At 39.1% G+C, this 19,703-nt stretch overlaps 1 protein-coding gene across 3 annotated transcripts in view; it reads left to right on the plus strand.

Annotated features, from left to right (window-relative positions):
* Positions 1–19,703, plus strand: part of ADAMTSL1 (ADAMTS like 1) — an 892,695-nt gene that overhangs the window by 625,594 nt on the left and 247,398 nt on the right. For all 3 annotated transcript variants that reach the window (XM_053924703.1, XM_053924704.1, XM_045193737.2), the window contains 2 exons: positions 14,916–14,990; positions 18,189–18,346. In XM_053924703.1, the coding sequence (XP_053780678.1) occupies positions 14,916–14,990; positions 18,189–18,346 (233 nt within the window). The remainder of the gene's footprint in view (positions 1–14,915; positions 14,991–18,188; positions 18,347–19,703) is intronic.

Genomic DNA, 19,703 nt, shown 5'->3' on the forward strand with positions numbered 1-19,703 from the left:
GGGCCCAGGGTACGGGCCAGGTGTGCAGCTCTCCACCCATGAAGGCCTGGAGGACTTCTGCCAGGTCTCCCCCCAGGCCCTGCCAAAAGGACTGCGAGCCAGCCACATGCTCTTTCGAACTCCTAGCACTCAGATTCCCCACATTGAACTCATTTTCTTCTAAACTTATATCCAATTTTTTTTCTTATGTTATCAAGGCTTGGGGGAACAAAGAAAGAACAGGAGAGTGGAGAAAGACCATGCTGGAAAGTGCCAGAAGGAAAGGAGAGTAGGAGGAACTTATCAAATGGCTGCCATTCACTGTCAAGTAAAAAAGAGACCATCTTTGTATTAAAAGACATTATTTTTGCCTAATACAAATACAGACAACAGAAAAAGAGCTCAATCCAGCCCTTTCACCCTTTTTAAAATGAAAAGCTATCTACTAGTAGCACTGTTTCTATTTTCCCCTGATCACTTCATTTCTACTTCCCCAACCTAATATCAAATAATCAAATTTAGCTAACATTAACCAACTTTTGATTCTTGGTATTAAAGACTCATTTCCCCCCAAATTTTATTGGCTTGTAGCATATTATGTGTTTTCTAAGTCTATAGAGACCTATTCAGATGTAGAGCCAGCCTATTTGCTATCAATTTGGTGTCTCCAGCTTTGCAAACCTCTTATATGTTTCTGCACGTTTTGAAATCTCTTGGGAATCCTAAAGTCCTCGCTCCACCTCTCTTGAGTGGCAAGAGCTGGATAAATTAATTTATAATTTAGGAGAAGATGAAGCTCTTAATGCTTGGCTTTGCTTCTCAGACTGTGGCATATGCTGATTTATAAGAACTATGGGTAAACATATTCCTGGACTGTCATTCTGACTCCAAGATTTTGAGATAAAGGATGTGCATAATAAAACACAGATACACACATATATAAAGTGAATAATACATATGAATACTTTAAAGAAAGCCAAAATTTCAAAGAAATTTCTACCTTGAACTTCAGGTTATACTACAAGCTACTCATCCATCCATTCATTTATTCAGCAGCAATTCACTCATTTATTCAACAACAAATATGTCTTGGGTACGTGCTATATGTTGAGGAACTGTTCTAGGTACTGGAAACATAGCAAAGAGCAAAACAAATAAAAATCCATTTTTCTCATGGGGGTTACATACTGGTGTGAGGGACAGACAGATAAAGTGACAAAACAAACAACTAAATAAAATGTCTATGTGTCATACGGTGATAGGAGAAAAGTAAGGCAGGGAAGGAGATTGGGAAAAGTAAGGTAGGGAAGAAGAACCGGAGATTGGGCTGCTAGCCAAGGGTGTTGGAAGGGAGTTGCAATGCTAAATAGGTGATAGGGAAAGATTCACTTATAGGATGGCATTTGAACAACAATCTAAGGGAGTTACAGGTGGCACGCCATGCAAAAGTCAGGGTGAGAGAATTTCAGACATCGAGAACAGCAGATGCAAAAGCCCTGAGGTAGATGCATTCTTAACATACTTCTTGGAAAGCAAGGAAGCTGGTGTGTGGTGAAGAATGGCAGGATTTTGTAAGGATTTTGGCTTTTAATCTCAATGACATAAGTCACAGGAGAATTTTGAGCAGGAGAATTACCTGATTTGATTTACTTTTTAAAGGGATCACTCCGTTTTCTATGCCGAGAACAGATAATAAGGGTCCAACTGTGAAACTAAGAAAAGCAGGCAGGAGGCTACTACACTAAGCCAGGGCAGGGATGAGGAGGGCTTGGGCCATGGGAGTAGCCCTGAAGGTGATGAGAAGATCCAATCTGGGATATACTACATGTGTTTGAATCTGAGACATCATTGGCTGAAAGATGTACTATTATTTTATAAACCCACTAAGAGAGAGGGAAGGAGAGAGAGAGAGAAGCTGCCATTGAAATTAAACTATGACACCATGCCTTCTGACCACTCAGGGCTTTTACTTGATAGCTATTAATAGATCTATTTTAGATATAGATACATTTTAATCCTATACTGCGTTACTCTTAGACATCCAGAAAAGGAAAATAAAACTGAAACAAATTGATAAATAAAATTAAAGTTTTTCCCAAACTTTAATTCTTTTTAATCATTTTGGATTCATTCTATTTCCACATGTCATCAGGGTACTTGTGATACAGTATTTTTCAAAGAATCCACAGAAGAAATAAAATCCATTGGTATTGGGTTCTTTTTTAACAGCTCTGTGGAGATATAAATGATATAGCGTAAGCTGGATAATTAAAATGTACAGTTTAGTAAGTTTTAACATATACATACACTTGTGAAGCCATCGCCATGGTCAAGATCATGAACATACCCATCACCTGAAAAGTTTTCTCGTTCCTCTTGTAATCCTTTCCTTCTGTTCCCCCCTGCCCTGTTCCTGTCACTATAGATTAGATTGCATTTTCTAGAGTCTTTTTAAAAATTATTTTATTATTGTTCAATTACAGTTGTCTGCATTTTCTCCCCATCCCTCCCCTCACCCCAGCCAAACCCACCTCCCTCCCCCATCTCCACCCTCCCCCTTGGTTTTGTCCTTGAGTCCTTTATAGCAGCTCCTATATACCCCTCTCCCCACTCTCCCCTCCCCCCTCCCCTCTGGCTATTGTTAGATTGTTCTTAATTTCAATGTCTCTCGTTATATTTTGTTTGCTTTTTTCTTTTGTTGATTATGTTCCAGTTAAAGGTGAGATCATATGGTATTTGTCCCTCACCGCCTGGCTTATTTCACTTAGCATAATGCTCTCCAGTTCCATCCATGCTGTTGCAAAGGGTATAAACTCCTTCTTTCTCTCTGCTGTGTAGAATTCCATTGTGTAAATGTACCATAGTTTTTGGATCCACTCTAGAGTCTTATATAAATGGATTTAGAAGGTATATACTCTTTTCCATCTGTTTTTTTTATTCAGCATAATTATTTTGAGATTCATTAATATTGTAGCATGTATCAGTATTTTATTTTATTACTGTGATAATTCCATTGTATGGGCACACCACAGTTTACTTATTCATCCACCTGTTGATAGATAGTTGGGGTGTCTTTACTTTGGGGCTCTTACAAGTAAAGTTGAAATGAACATTCATATCTTCATACAGACAAATGCTTTCATTTCTCCTGGGTAAATTTCTGAGATTAGAATGGCTGGATGATATAGTAGGTGTATATTTAGCATTTTAAGAACAGGCCAGGCTGGTTTCCCAAGTGTCTTACTATTTTGCATTTCCACCAGCAAGTCTGAAAGTTTCAGTTGCTCGGCACTCTCACCATCACTTGACATTGGCAGTAGATTTTTACATGAGACATTCTAATTGGTGTGTAGTGGTATCTCATCACTGCTTTAATTTGCCTGTTCCCGATGGCTAATGATATTGAACCTCTTTTCATATTGTATTCCAGTTGCTGCTGTAACAAATTACCACAAACTTAGTGGCTTAAGGCAACATACTTATTTACAGTTCTGGAGGGTCAGAAGTCTAAAATGGGTCTCACTGAGGTAAAATCAAGGTGCTGATAGAGCTATGTTCCTCCCGGAATCGTAGGAGAAGAATTCATTTTCTTTTATTTTGATTTTCCAGCTTCTGAAGGCTGTCTTCTTTCCCTGGCATCTTCAAAGCCCAGCAGCGTAGCATCTCCAGATCTCTGTGACTCTAACCTCTTCTCCCTCCCTCTTCTAACTCAAAGGGTGCTCATGACTACACTGGGTCTGTCCCTATAAGCTAGGGTAATGCCACGTATTCACAGCTGTGGGGGCATCTTCAGCAGGAGGAGGGAGGCGGGAACTATTTTGCCCATCACATGTGTGTTTATTTCCTTTTTGGGGTAAGGTTAGTTTAAGTCTTGTGCCTATTTTAAAAAATGGTTATTAGGTTTCCCACTGTTGAATTTTGAGAGTTCTTGATATATTCTGAGTGCAAGTCCTTTGTCAGATACATGATTTGAAAACATTTCCTCTCAGTAGGTAGCTTTTAAAATGTTTCTTCAAAATTTCTTAATATTATCTTCCACAGAGCCAAAACTTTTCATTTTGATAAAGAACAGTTTCATGGATTGTGCAGGTCCAAGACCTCCTTGCCTAACCCTAGGTCACAAAGTTTTCTCCTATATTTTCTTTTTTTTTTAAATATATTTATTGATTATGCTATTGCAGTTGTCCCATTTCCGCCCCTTCACTACATTCCATCCTGCCGACCCCCTCCCTCCCACATTCCCCCACTACAGTTCATGTCCGTGGGTCATACTTATAAGTTCTTTGGCTTCTGTATTTCCTACACTATTCTTACCCTCCCCCTGTCTATTTTCCATGTATCATTTATGCTACTTATTCTCTGTACCTTTCCCCACCCTCCCCCTCCCACTCTCCTATTGATAACCCTCCATGTGATCTCCATTTCTGTGGTTCTGTTTCTGTTCTAGTTGTTTGCTTAGTTTGCTTTTGTTTTGGTTTTAGGTGTGGTTGTTAATAGCTGTGAGTTTGCTGTCATTTTTACTGTTCATATTTTTTATCTTCTTTTTCTTAGGTAAGTCCCCCCAACATTTCATATAATAAGGGCTTGGTGATGATGAACTCCTTTAACTTGACCTTATTTGAGAAGCACTTTATCTGCCCTTTCATTCTAAATGATAGCTTTGCTGGATATAGTAATCTTGGATGTAGGTCCTTGCCTTTCATGACCTGGAATACTTCTTGCCAGCCCCTTCTTGCCTGTAAGGTCTCTCTGGAGAAATCAGCTGACAGTCTTATGGGAACTCCTTTGTAGGTAACTGGGTCCTTTTCTCTTGCTACTTCTAAGATTCTCTCCTTCTGCTTAATCTTAGGTAATGTAATTATGATGTGCCTCAGTGTGTTCCTCCTTGGGTCCAGCTTCTTTGGGACTCTCTGAGCTTCCTGGACTTCCTGGAAGTCTATTTCTTTTGCCAGATTGGGGAAGTTCTCCTTCATTATTTGTTCAAATAAGTTTTCAATTTGTTGCTCTTCCTCTTCTCCTTCTGGCACCCCTATAATTCAGATGTTGGAACGTTTCAAGATGTCCTGGAGGTTCCTAAGCCTCTCCTCATTTTTCCGAATTCTTGTTTCTTCATTCTTTTCTGGTTGGATGTTTCTTTCTTCCTTCTGGTCCACACCATTGAGTTGAGTCCCAGTTTCCTTCACATCACTATTGGTTCCCTGTATATTTTCCTTTGTCTTTCTTAGCATAGGCTTCATTTTTTCATCTGGTTTTTAACCAAATTCAACCAATTCCGTGAGCGTCTTAATAACCAGTGTTTTGAACTGTGCATCCTGTAGGTTGGCTATCTGTTCGCTGCTTAGTTGAATTATTCCTGGAGCTTTGAAGTGTCCTGTCTTTTTTTTTTTTTTTTTTTTTTGGTCTTGGCATGTCTGTTACTTAAAGGGGCGGAGTTGTAGGTGTTCCCCGGGGTGGGGTAACACTGATGGCTGTGCTGTGACACTGTACATGGGAGAGGGACCAAGAGGGAGCCATGGCACTTGCTCCACTCTCCACTGGGTTTCAGTCACTCCCTCTGCTACCCATAATCAAATTGGGCCCCTCTGGTGCTGGTTCCCGAGTGGATGGGCTTGTGCCCACTCTAGGCCCCTGTGGGTCTCTCCAACGACCTCTCCTGTGAGGCTGGGAGTTTCTCCCACTACTGCCCCAACCGCCACGGGTGTTTTCAATCAGAGGTTTGAGGCTTTATTTCTCCCGTGCTGGAGCCCTGGGTTACGTGGTCTGCTTCGCTCCCCCCTGTTCGTCCCAATCTATGCATGATTGTGGGGCCGCAGGGTCTGCTAGTGGTCAGACTGCCTGCCCCATTCATGCCACAGTCCATCAGTCTCGGTCCTGTGGGGCACCAGGAGTCCTCTCCACCCCAGCTGCCCATCTCCGCCCTTCCTACTGGTCTGGATGAATGTTTATTTTTTATTTACTTGGTGTCAGACTTCCTTGCCATTCGATTTTCTGTCAGTTCTGGTTGTGCGAGGAGGTGCAGTGTGTCTACCTATGCCTCCATCTTGGTTCTCCCCCTATATTTTCTTTTAAAAGTGTTGGAGTTCTACATTTTACCTTTAGACCTATGACCCATCTTGAGTTAATTTTTGTATATCTAGGTTAATTTTTTATAAGGATGTCCAATTTTTTCAGCTTCATTTGTTGAAAAGATAAACTTGTCTCCCTTGAGTTGACTTTAAAAATGTCAAAAATTCATTGGCCATTTCTGTGTGGGAACATTTCTGGAGTCCATTCTGACTTTTCACCGTACATACCACATTGTCTTTGTTACTTATCTGTAAAGTATATCTTAAACTCAGGTACCTTGTTTTCTCCAACTTTATCCTTCTTTTCAAACTTATTTTGGCTATTCTATTTTAAGTTCTTTGCCTTTCCACATAAGTTTTAAAATCTGTTTTTTCATATGTATCAAAAGTCTTGCTGGGATTTTGATTAAAATTATTATAATTCTACAGGTTGATTAGGAGGGAATTGACATCTCTAATATGTTAAGTTGTTCAACCTACAAACATGTCATGTCTCTGCATTTATTTAGGTCTTCTCTAATTTCTTTCATCAGTCTATATTAGTTTTATTTTTTATATTTTACATTTTTATTTTTTATTTATTGTTCAGTTATAGTTTTCTCGCCTTTTTCCCCATTGCTCTCCTGTACCCCATCCCCCCAACTCCCACAGTCAATCCCCCACCCATTGCCCATGCCCATGAGTCCTCTATTTGTGTTCCTTTGCTTTCCCCTTCCCCTTCTTTCCCCCATTATCTACCCCCCTCTCTGGTCACGGTCAGTTTGTTCTTTATTTCCAAGTCTATGCTTATATTTTGCTCATTTTGTTTGTTTTGTTGATTAGGTTACAATTATAGGTGAGATCATATGGTATTTGTCTTTCACCACCTGGCTTATTTCACTGAGCATAATGCTCTCCAGTTGCATCTATGCTGTTGTGAAGAGAAGGTGTTTCTTCTTTCTTTCTGCTTCATAGTATTCCATTGTGTAAATGTACCACAGTTTTTTGATCCACTCATTTACTGACGGGCACTTAGGCTCTTTCCAGCACTTGGTTATTATAAATTGTGCTGCTCTGAACATAGGGGTGTATAGGTTCTTTTGATTTGGTGATTCAGGATCCCAGCAGTGGGATCACTGGATTGAAAAGCAGTTCCATCTTTAGTTTTTTGAGGAAATTCCATACTGTTTTCCACAGTGACTGCACCAGTCTGCATTCCCACCAACAGTGTACTAATAGAAAGGGAACCAATTGTATGGGAAAACATTTGCCAATGATGCCTCAGAGAAGGGTTTTATTTCCAAAATATATACAAAACTCACACAATTCCACACCAGGAAAACAAATAATCAAATGAAAAAAGGAGCAAAGGACCCAAACAAACACTTCTCCAAGGAGGACATACAGAGGGCCCGTAAACACATGAAAAAATGCTCAACATCACTAGCCATTAGAGAGATGCAAATTAAAACCACAATGAGATACCATTTCACACCACTTAGAATGACCATCATTAATAAATCAACAAACAAGAGTCGCAAGGTTGTAGAGGAAAAAAGTCTGTATTAGTTTTAAGCATACATACCCTGTATGTTTTAATTGGATTTATACTTCTTTCAAATGGCATTGTATTTTTATTTGTTTTTTTTTTAATTGCTAGTTTATTCTTGGCCAGACATTTTGCAAAATTGCCAAACTCATGTATTAGTTCTGTGAGGTTTTGGATTTTCTGTATAAACAATCATGTTATTTACAAATCAGGATGATTTCACTTCTTTCTTTTCAATTTATAAACCACTTGTTATTTTTATGGCCTTACTGCACTGGCAAGGATGTCAAATACAATGTTGAACAGAAGTGAGAGTGGATATCCTTGCCTTATTTTCATTCTTAAGGGGGGAAGCATTCAATTTTTCTTTATAGAGTATGATGTTAGCTATAGGTTTTTTTACAGATACTCTATCACCTTAAGGAAGTTCTCATCCATTGTTAATTTGCTGAGAGATAGTATCATAAACGTATGTTGAATTTTATCAAGTGCTTTTTGTCTCAACTGATACGATCATGTGGTTTTGCTAAGACTTTTGTGATGGATGATATTGATTTCAAATAGCCTTGCATTCTGGGAGTAGATTCTACTTGATTATGGTGTATTATTCTTTACATATATTCTTGAACTTGATTTGCTAGCATTTTGTTTGAGGGTTTTTTACATCTATGTTTATGAGATAGTTGTCACTAGTATCCTATGCTTATACTGTCTTTGGTTTTCATGTAAGTGTATTATTGGCCTCATACAATGAATTGGAAAGTGATTCCTCCTTTTCTGTTTACTGGAAGAGATTGTATAGAATTTGTTATTTCTTCTTTAAATTCTTAGTACCACTCATCTGTGAAATTTCCTGGGCCTGAAGTTATTTTTTTCTGTTTTGTTTTGGTTTGGTACTTAATTTTTTAACATATAGAATATAGGTGTAACTATTTTAATGTCTATTCCGTGTTTTGATTAATTTTTCTCTTCGTTGTGTGCTTTATTTTGCTGCTGCTGCTGTTGTTGTTGTTATTTAATTTGCATGCCTGGCAATTTTTGACCTGACTCCAGACATTGCAAAATTTATCTTGCTGGATGCTAGATATTTTTGTAATCCCATAAATATTCTTGAATTTTGTTCTGGAAGCAGTAAAGTTACTTGAAATCAGTTTGATCCTTTTGGATCTTAAAATTTCCTAGCAGGGACCACAGCCATGTTTGGGCTAGTGCTAATGGGCCGAGTCAAGACCCTTCTGAGCACTCCACATCCAACGACATGAAGTTTTCCAGCCTTGCTGGTGGGCTAAGGTATTTATTATTCAGGCCCTGTATGCATGGCCCTGTAACCCTTTTATGTGATGTGGTTCTTTTCCTAGCCTCAGGTAGCTTCTTCAAATACATGTACTGATTGATTGGTATGGGTGTGCTGCTGGATATCTGAAGGAAGTGTTACAGGAACAACCACCCACCCTGGGGTCTTTTGTTACTCTAGGTTCTTTATGCTCACCACCATATTCACTGTGGCTCTCAATGCCAGAGTTTAGTAAAAAGAAAAGGAATTATTTAATTAAAAATTATACAGGTTTAGGATAATGGCTGAATTCTGCTGTTAAATCTTACCCCTTTAGAAATGAAGATACACCCACAAACACACAGTCCTGTCTTCCCACCTTTGCCCAGTCAGGCCAGTCTCACAGCATGCCAATCAGAAGTACTGTCCTTCAGAAGAAAAAAACCAGAAGTCTGCAGTTCACTTCCCCTGGTTCCTCTCAGTAATCCATGCTGGGCTCCCTTGGTTCCCAACACCATCTGCTGTGTCACCGTCACTGCGATCTCTAGTTCCTAATCCAAAACCATGTGGCACCTCCTCATGGGCAGCCAGTGAGAGTCCTTCCACCCCTTTTTTCCCTGCGTGGTCCCACCAGGTCCCGCATTGTCTCCCATTGTCCGACATTGTACCACATTGTCCCCTGTCCCACAGGGCGGCCCACCTTTTTGATTAAATCCCAGCCTGGAACCTTCTCTGTAACCTCATTTCCAAATCCTCCCACAATGGCTACACATGCTAGCATTCCCATATTTTCCACCTTTCTTGACTACCATAGTTAGTCCAGGCAGGTGTGACACCCTGTCGCAGAAGCCACCTCCAAGCCTCTCTCACAGGTGCAGGAAGCCCCTTGGGCTACAACACATCACGGGTTAGAGTCCCACCCATCTCTCTGGCTCCCAGCACAGGCACTGCATTTTAACATTAAAACACTGGCCAAGTTCTCCAGAAGCACCTTGTTACAGAAGCACTCAAATCTCTAGAGTTGTCTCTTTGTGCAGCTTTCTCTCTCTGGTAATCTGTCCTTCTTCTAACTCTAGCCACCTTGATCTCCTTGAATTCTTAGCTTTGTGTCCTCAACTCAGGAAACCCAGAAAGTTCCCACTTTCCAAGCCACTGCCTGGGAAGTCTTTCGAGGCAGTAAGCTGAAGCAATGTTACGGCATACCAACTTTGTTTCCTGACTCTCAAGGATCACTGACCTTCTTTGCTTGAAATCCTGTGTCTTGAAAGCCATGGTTTCACGTTTTTTCTGACCTTTTGTTTGTTTGAGGCAGGAGATTAAGCCTGGGCCCTACTACTCCATCTTGGCAGTAAGCAGAAGTCTTGGTGCCAGTCTCATAGGTCGGAATTCTGATTACGGGGACCTAGCAGCTTTTGACTCCCACTTTGGAATTCTTTAGCACTTTTTTCACACATCTCCCTACAGCCCTCATAACAATTTGACTCCCAGAGGTCAAATTAATGTGCTCTACTATTATCTTGGAATTTTCTTCCAAGCCCCTGCTGACACCAGTTTTGCAAGTTTGATACTGGGTGTTTTGATGTTAGCGCCTGTGCAGGCAAAGATAAGTACGGCAGGATTACCACCTTGGTGAAAAAGCATATAAGGCACCAGTGATTGTGAGATGCATTCTGATTTCATCTATCTTAAAATGTGAAACATGGTAGAATCAGTGAAATACGACTTTTTGATTCTAGTGACAATAGGACTTTCAAACTGATTGAATGCAAGCATGAAGTCAAGGATGGCTCCAGAGTTTTTGATCTACGCAAAACAGGGGCCTGGGGCCAGGGGGAGGAAGCATCTTATTAGACCTATTCAGTAAATATCCTCCATTGTGTAATTACTGATAAACTAAGGGGGAGGGGAGATTGGAAGGGCTCATCTTATTTTATTGAATACATTTTAAGAGTCATAAAGTTGGCATGAAGATTTAAAAATATGCCATTAAAACCTCCTCAAGATTGGTAGACTATTTTTATATGTAGCCAATTGTATTAATGATGGCTCTTTCATTTAAAAAATAATACTAATGATAAGTTTGAGTATCATCCCCAAAGGCTTAGAGCAAAAGAGTTTTTAAAAACATGAACTTATCAATATGTCTAAAAATAAGATAAGTTCAGGTATCAGAATAGGAAGCCCTGTCTTTTCAAAATTTATCGTTATTATTCTCACCTTTCTCTGACACAGCAATGAGTCACACAGAGAAGTTCACACATGACAAGATTAAAAAGTGAATCTAAAGTGCTCTATCAAAACATGTGGAATATATATATGTGTGTGTGTGTGTGTGTGTATATATATGTTTATGTATGTGTGGAGAGAGAGAGCGCACGCGCGCACTGTAGACTTTTTTCAGCAAAATCCTGTAGGTATAATCCTTGAGAACAATTGTCTTGAAAAAGGGAATTTGCAACTCACATATGTGAAATAACAAGATTTATGATTCCCATGGAAACCTTGTCATTTTAACGGAGAAAGAGGTTACCTGATCTCTGAAGTAGGTCTTTTAGAATTGTCGATTAATAACCTGGAAATATCTCTTGAAGATTGGCATCATGGTTGCATCAAGAAAGCCACAATCGATGAGGACGGATGCACTTGATCATGGAGCAGTGTGCCTTTGTAGGAAAGGGGTCACAGAAGGTTGTGCAGCACAGTGGGAGAGGACACAGCCACCTGCCTTGCCAGCGATACCCACTGAATTAATTACTGAGGGGCAAGTAATGAAACCAGACTGCTTGCACATTCTCAGATGTCTTAAATACCTCACTGTGCACAAATGCTATAGTAGTTTCCAGATAGAAGAATCCTCAACCCATCCCTAGGCATTGAGAATTTATCATCAAATGAGATAATTTCTAATATCTATACAGCTCAAAGACTGGCTTTTTATAGATATGCAGAAAGTGAAATTAATTTTTTTCCACCTTGCTTTTTGTCAAATTACGAGCATCATATATTGAAGTGTATTCTGAGATGTATCAGCTGATGTTAACAGATGATACATAAGAAAAGGTTTCCCTGCATGAATGCATTGGGGACACATTGGGTTAAATAAGTAAAATGGGGTTCTTTGGTTCAGGGCTTCTAAGAAACTAAGTAATGTGCTTTGGGAATTTCCATGAACAGGGAATAATATGTGATATTTTCAACACTTTTAATTGTAGGTCCCTTTTTCAGGGGCCATTTGTAGGGCTGCTGCTTTGTCTCATTTGTCACTGAATATCTGGTACCTAGTATGGAACCTGACACTAGGACACATTCAGAAATGTTTGTGAGTAAAGGAATGAATTTGCTGGTTGCCTGGTGACCTGCCAGTTGTGTCTTAGCCCTTTTCAGAACCATAGAAGAATGATAGGTCGTGACTACCCTACCTCTGTTGCTATGTGCTGCTGATGGTTCAAGTTTGCACCAGCTCAATATGCTCCATATTTCTCTTTAACCAGGCAAATGCACACAGGCATAGGAGACATTCCATTCTTGCCTGGTCTACCCTCTCCATCCCACCCTCTTCCCCCAACAACCTTGGCGGGTCCTCCCCATCTTCCTCGGGGAGCATGCAAAGGTTACTGCATCAGCCGAAAGCTAGGTCAGTGCCCCAGCATGCGGAGTGTGAGTCACTTAGCAGAACAAGAGGGAGGCCGCGGAGCAGTGTGTGGGTCAGAAGACTGCCACAGAGCATTGCAGACCAAACAGAAAGCAGTCCTTTTACTTGCACTTCGTTTGACCTGTGGATAAACAAAGACTTTCTATTTCTAGAAATCCCGTTGTTTTAACCGCTTTGAGTTACTTTTGTAAACTTAAACATCCATGTCTTTATGCAAAGCCGTTAGAGGTCTGTGGGCCCAGTCTGAATATTCTTTGTCCCTTTTCTATATTCCCCGTACGTATTTTGTTCTCACAAGCCACAAACTCTTAGCTATCTGAAATTCAGCCTTTTCTTTAACAATGTATGGCATTAAAAACAACTAGAAGTTTGTAGTTGAGTAGAATATTCAATATTTTAGAGAACTTGATAAATGTAACCTCTTTGGGGAAGGAATTGAGGGCATGTGATTCTTCTTTCTGATTCAGCTGACTTTGTGGGAGGGGTCTTGAGGTGTGATAAAACATCATAAAAATAAATAACTTTTGCACTTAAAGAGATTTGGAATAGAGGGAAGAAAATAGTATTTACCAAACACTGTGTTCCAGGCTGTCATCTCTATATCTATGTCTATAGCCACACCTATCTCTCTTCACAACAATATCATGAAGTGTTGTTTCCCATTTTACAAACAGAATAACTAAGGATCAGGGAAGTTAGGGAACTTCTGAGATTCACTTATTGAAATTAAATTCACCCAAAGACAAGAACATATATTGAAATTCAGAGAAATTGTTTGCCTTTTGAGAGTCTTTTATTTAAACTAAATGTTTTCAGTGATAGGATGATAACATACAATATTGAAAAGATATTTGTGACACAGGGAATCCCTCAGAGTTCCTGAATATTCTGGTGAGTTAAAATACCTGCTGTCCCTTGTCTTCTGCTCTTTGACATTGGACTGCTCGTCATGCTTCTCAAAGACTTCATTTCTTCATCAAGTGGAGATGGAGGCAAATTCTTTGCCTATATTAACAAGATTTGACTGAAGGAATAAATAGTATAATTAGGGGAAAGTGAAACTCTGCAGTGCCATGTAAGTATGAGGTACTGTTGTCACAAATGGAGTGCTAAATGGGAATGTGAGTGATGTGTTTGGGGTACATGCAATGTACTTTCAATGTTTTTAATGTAGGTTTGGGGACTGCTTCCAACGAGTTTAGGCTCAATTTCAAGCACAGTAGAAAGTAATCCATTTATAAATGATCTGTGATTCAGACATATTTTTTCAAAATAGACAGTATGGGGGGGAATATAAATAACCATTTATGGGATACTCACTATACACAGTAGTTAATGCAGATAGAGTAAAGGATATTGAAGAACTGGGAGGCAAGATTTTTGCTCTAGAGGGGCTTAAAGAATGTAAGGAAATATTTATTTCCCCTGTTTTTATCTGTCCTACTTATCCAAGACAGTTACTTTGCTAAAAAGAAATCCAGATTTTGATATAATAAAGTCATCCTTGGAAGATTAGAATTTCCTTTTGTAATGTAACATTTCCCTAATTTAGAGAAATGTGGCAATATAAGCCCAGGACTTAAAATCAGAAATGAAAACTTGCAAATCCATTTTTTTCATATATCAAAATTCACATTTTTTTTTAAAGATCAGATCCCTCATGAGCTAGCTAGTGACTAGCTCTTTTGGCATATTTTATTTTGAGGAAAGTAAAAATTTTGATGCCCAAATATTGGTGTTAACCTTTCAAAAACCTAAAAAAAAAATATTGTCCTGAAACACCAATTCAAAAGAACCTATGCACCCCAATGTTCCTAGCAGCGTATTTACAATAGCCAAGTGCTGGAAGCAGCCTAAGTGCCCATCAGTAAATGAGTGGATCAAAAAACTGTGGTACATGTACACAATGGAATACTATGCAGCAGAAAAAAAGAAGGAACTCCTACCCTTTGCAACAGCATGGATAGAACTGGAGAGCATTATGTTAAGTGAAATAAGCCAGGCAGTGAAAGACAAATAGCATGTGATCTCACCTGTAATTGGAATCTAATCAACAAAACAAACAAGCAATCGAAGTAGAACCAGAATCATGGAAATAAAGAACAAACTGACAGTGACCAGAGAAGAGAGGGATAATGGGGGGAAGAAGGAGAAGGGTCAAGTCAAGGAGCATGTATAAAGGACCCAAAGTCAAACACAACGGGGGAGAAGGGAGAGGATTGAATGTAGGAGTGGGAGGTGGGTAGGACTGGGGAGAGAAATGGGGGAGGGATGAGGACAACTGTAAATGAACAACAATAAAAAAATTGTCATTTTTCAGGGTGAGGGATGGTATGTAAGTCAGTGCTTTTATAGGAGACAATCAGTAATTTTGTATCAAACTATGTGCTTTTAAAACTTTGCTTTGTTTCTCTCTAGTGGATGACACTGTGGTTGCTATTCCCTATGGAAGCAGACAGGTTCGCCTTTTCTTAAAAGGAACTGATCACTTGTGTAAGTAAACTTGGTTGTTTTCCTTTGGATGTTGGGAATTTTGAGCATTATTATTTATTTACTTTTTGCTCCCAGAATAGATTAAAATATAGAAGTACAAATCTTTCCACTCCATCATAATATGATATTTTGAATGCTTCTGTTTATCTTTTGGTTGCCTGATGAGATAGCAAAAAACTCTGTGGTAATTATCTTTAACCACAGTCATCCCAAAAAACACAAAATAGATGCTCCCTATAGATTGTTCATGAGTTAAGCACATGATTATACTTTTGTGAATATTATTTCTCACTTCTTCCTTTCCAATCGATCTCAATCTTTTTCTTGCCTCTCCTCTCATCTCATTTTTTTCTTCTTCCTTCCAATCTTTCCTCACTCTCCTTCCTTCTTTCTTTCATTCTTCCTACTTTCATGTTTCCTTACTTTATCAATTCAGAGGATCATATCGAAACACCAAACAACTTTAACCCTGTGGCATTTAAAGAAAACCATTTTGGTATAATTAAGCATCCCACATATTAAAGACAATATAAGGTCCTAATATCTTGAAGATAACTCTTGGATTCGGGATCACTAAAGGTGTGATCATAACCCGAAGATCAAATGGTAGCATGCCCGCACCAGAGTTTGTACAAGACCTGACCTTCAGGCATGCCAAGCCAGCTGTACACAGCCACATCTTTTTAAAAAAATACCATTTAGTGCTGCTTAGACATAGGCCTGTAAATGATAAACAAAAAATTATGGGCTACGAACCAGAGAGGAGGTAGGAGAGGATATGCTAGTATTTCCTACAAAAGCCAGTTTCCCTGAAAGATTTCACTTCAGTTGATCCCTTGAGCATTTCTGTGATTATTCCCTTGAGCATTTCTGTGGTTGTTCCTGGGTTCCTACAAAGCCATCTATCATCTTTTGCCCTTTTTTATTTTTCCTCCCACACATACCTAAGAAACCAGTTTAGGTAGCAAGCACTATCTTTTGGAAATTGGATTATGACTGAAATCATTCCAGAAAGACAAACAAGATGAAGACAAATTACAGCCTGGGAAAGTTCAGATAGCCTACTATAGTCTTTCTAAAAATAAAAATAAATACATTTCATGGGAGAGGTGGGGTTTGAAGGGTCATGTGAAGTAAAGGAATAAGTAAGGTACAGTTCAGACAAAGCCAAAAGATGCTGATAAGACACTTTATATGGATCCAAGTTCTTTTCTGGCCCTGAACAACCCCCAAAATATAGTATTCACATGTCAGAGGATGATATATGTGTGTGTACACTATTACCATTTAAGTGATTCTCTTTTCTCTTGAGAACTGGACCATGGTAACTGCTGATGTAACAACCCCACTCAAAAACAGGGGCAGGCTACAATGAAACATCAGACCAAGACCATCGCCAGGTCTAATTATGTGACCACCAAGAAGTTGACAAGTTGGCCTTCTTTGGATTAATTGTCCCAAGGATTTGTAAAATTGCAAATGGTACTCATAGATGATGAAAAGCAAATTAGAATCTGCTTTTTTCCCCCAACAGACATACTGTTCATAACATGTGTATACCTAAGGAAGTTTTTGTTTTGTTTTGGTATTTGGAATATAGTTCAAACTAAATGTGTGAGTAAGTGATGCCTTGTTTCTCTTGCAACCCTTTTGCCCTTTATTCCCTGCACCTGGTCCAAGATGGAATGGACCCTGAATATTTAGGGCCAAACTAGAACCAGACTATGCAGTCTGGTGCAGCTCACCTTTAATCAGAAGTACCTTGAGATGGACACCTGGGGGACCTGGTGATAAAATTGAATCACAAGCTCAGGTTAGGCTTAGATCTCCAAGATTTTTCCAAAACTAAATTAACTTATATTCTGGAGAGATCTCCACAAATTCATGTAAAACAGCCAGAAGAATGAAGCCTAGAGGAAGGAGATTCAGTGCTATTATGTTCCTGTGATGACAACAACTGGTTCGCACACTCAGATATTTCCTTAGTGTGCCATATGCTCTTCTGTGAGGGCCCCACTAGTCCGGGAGAAGGGAAGAAGCCTGACCTACTCCCACAGAAGTGCTACACAGACTTCATCTGAGGGTCATCGGCACTTAATTGGACACCAGTATTTCCACCTGTTGCTATGCTTTCTAGTAGAGAACTTGTTTTAGATAACATCTAGAATAATTTATTACAAATACTTGAGGCACCTTAGTACCTTCAGGGGCCTTAAAATTATCCCTAACCACCAAACCCCAATCTGTAAAACATATAAGAGGGGAGTCAGTCTAATTGAATGTAGGAAGGAAGACCTAGGGCTTCACCCAGCCTCCCGAACTTTCTTCTAAAGATCCTCATCAAAATCAAGGGCTCTGGTTAGATTTCGCCTATCTACCTTCCCTTATGCAGTGGGCAGTTATGCTAAAGTACCTCTCTATCACATGTAAAATTCACATGCTCTGAAATACACATCATAGTTACCATCTTCCCAGCACTTTGATTTCCTAGAACAAAAGCTGCTTCACAAGCTTTGTCATTGGCCAAATTCAGATTGGAATGTTCCGGGAATCAGAAGTTCTTCTTTGTGTCTTAAGCTCTTTTGAAATATCATATAAGTACACAATACTGAATGAAGTACCAAAAATGATTTTAAAATGAAAGAGAACTACAAAGGACAGTTAGTTAGTTCCCTGTCCCAAAATCACTATACTTTCTTCATTTTTAACAATAGCACACATGCAATAAGTAACAAGAAAGTATAAATAAATACAAGGTAATGAATAAATATAAAGTCAAACAGGTGCTAAGGAAATTCAGAACCACACCCTGGATCTCATAGAGCAAAAAGAAAAGTATAGGGTATTCTAGGTCAAGGGCCATAAACACTGAAGTCAGTAAAATATGTACAGGAGGTTTAGTCAAAGGAACAGCATTGTGATAAGGTGGCCCCGTGAAACAAAGATTCTTTGACAGGGAGGTTTGAATGTTTGGATAGTAAGTTCTAAAATAATTTCATTCACAGCATAAACTCCTATGTAACCCAAAGTGCCTATATATTTTGTTTACATCATAATGTTAATTGTGTCACACATAAAGAATGATTCTTCTCCCTTACTTATATAGTTCTAGACCCTGTTCCATGGAAAGTGCTTGCGTGTGGTCTGTTGTAGCCCTGTGAACATCTTTCTCTTCTCTTCATGTGTATGATTATGTAGATCTGGAAACCAAAACCCTCCAGGGGGCTAAAGGGGAAAACAGTCTCAGCTCTACAGGCATCTTTCTGGTGGACAATTCTAGTGTGGACTTCCAGAAATTTCCAGACAAAGAGATCCTGAGAATGGTTGGACCACTCACAGCAGATTTCATTGTTAAGGTAAGCCCAATTAATTACCTTGTTTTCAAGCCACCTCCAAATTGGTGGTATTTATATCTCCTGAAGAGAAAGACTTTAAGTTCTGACATAGATTTGTAAAGCCTATTATCCAAGATATGTTTAATTCAAGGGTGTTGAGCTACATCCCAGACTTTACAAGAACACATGATTTTCTTTTAAGGTCCTAGGAAAAATCCTAATTGTGTATGTATCTAATAAAAGGACCCCAATCACAAAGCCAACATATCATTAGTTATATATGATATAAACTTTCTTTCAAACAAGTTTGAATGCAGTCATTGGCTCCTATAAGGTGTCCTCAGTCAAAGAGAAAGACAAACTAATGATCCATAGACTTGGTCAAGCTTCCTTCCAATTCAAGTTCTGTTTTCTCTTGTACTGGCAACGAGTCGAAGTTGTTTCCTTCTATCAGAGCTTCCCTTACTCTTCAAGGTAATATAAAACACATTGCTGGAAGCAATATACATATTCTGTAGGAAAAAAATGTACACACTAGAAGAACATTTGGGAATCACAATAAAATAAAACATATTTTTTCCTTCAGTAGGTCAGAAGGACCTGAAGGATTTCAGCTGTAAAGCTGTAAAACTTGTAATGTGTCCAGGACTCCATAAATTTTTCATCATGGGACCTGAAGCCAGAGGACATTTGATTTAAGCTGAGGCTTGATGACCCCATGGCAGCTGGAAGTAAGAATGCATATAGGAAAATGTGATAGGCAGTGAGGTAGGATGGAAGAAGGGTTCCAGAGTACTGTTCTGTCTCCATCTGCATGGTAATTTTTTTAATCCAGTCCACCTGCCAGCCACATGAACATGAGCAAGAAGCTATAAACCATCAGAGATAGCTCACAATAGAGATGATGCTGTAGGTAGTTAAGTAATTTCAGTTAAACAAACAAAGGCATACCTCAGAGATATTGCTGTTTTGGATACAGACCACCGCAATAAGCATCGCAATAAAGCAAGTTGAAATCCTTTTGCTGGTGAATGGTCTTGCCTTCAATTTGTAAAAAGAACAACACTTGTGAAGCAAAATAAAACAAAGCACAATATAACATGGTATGCCTGCACAGTAAAAAATTGAGAGATGTCTTTATGTTTTGAAGCCCTTAGCGTACTGTTGAACAAATCATTTATATTAACGTCCCTAGTGCACTAGAGACTTTGCAAGAGCTAATATACATACTAATAATATAGAATTGAATTCAAGCAATATTATCCACATTTGAATAGATCACTGCATTGTAGAATGCGTTTCATATATCCAGCTGCCTTCTCCACATCACCACTTGGATGTCCCACAGACACAATGAGCTCAACATATCCAAAACCAG

This window comes from Desmodus rotundus, chromosome 1 (assembly GCF_022682495.2).
Source record: "Desmodus rotundus isolate HL8 chromosome 1, HLdesRot8A.1, whole genome shotgun sequence".
Taxonomy (NCBI): domain Eukaryota; kingdom Metazoa; phylum Chordata; class Mammalia; order Chiroptera; family Phyllostomidae; genus Desmodus; species Desmodus rotundus.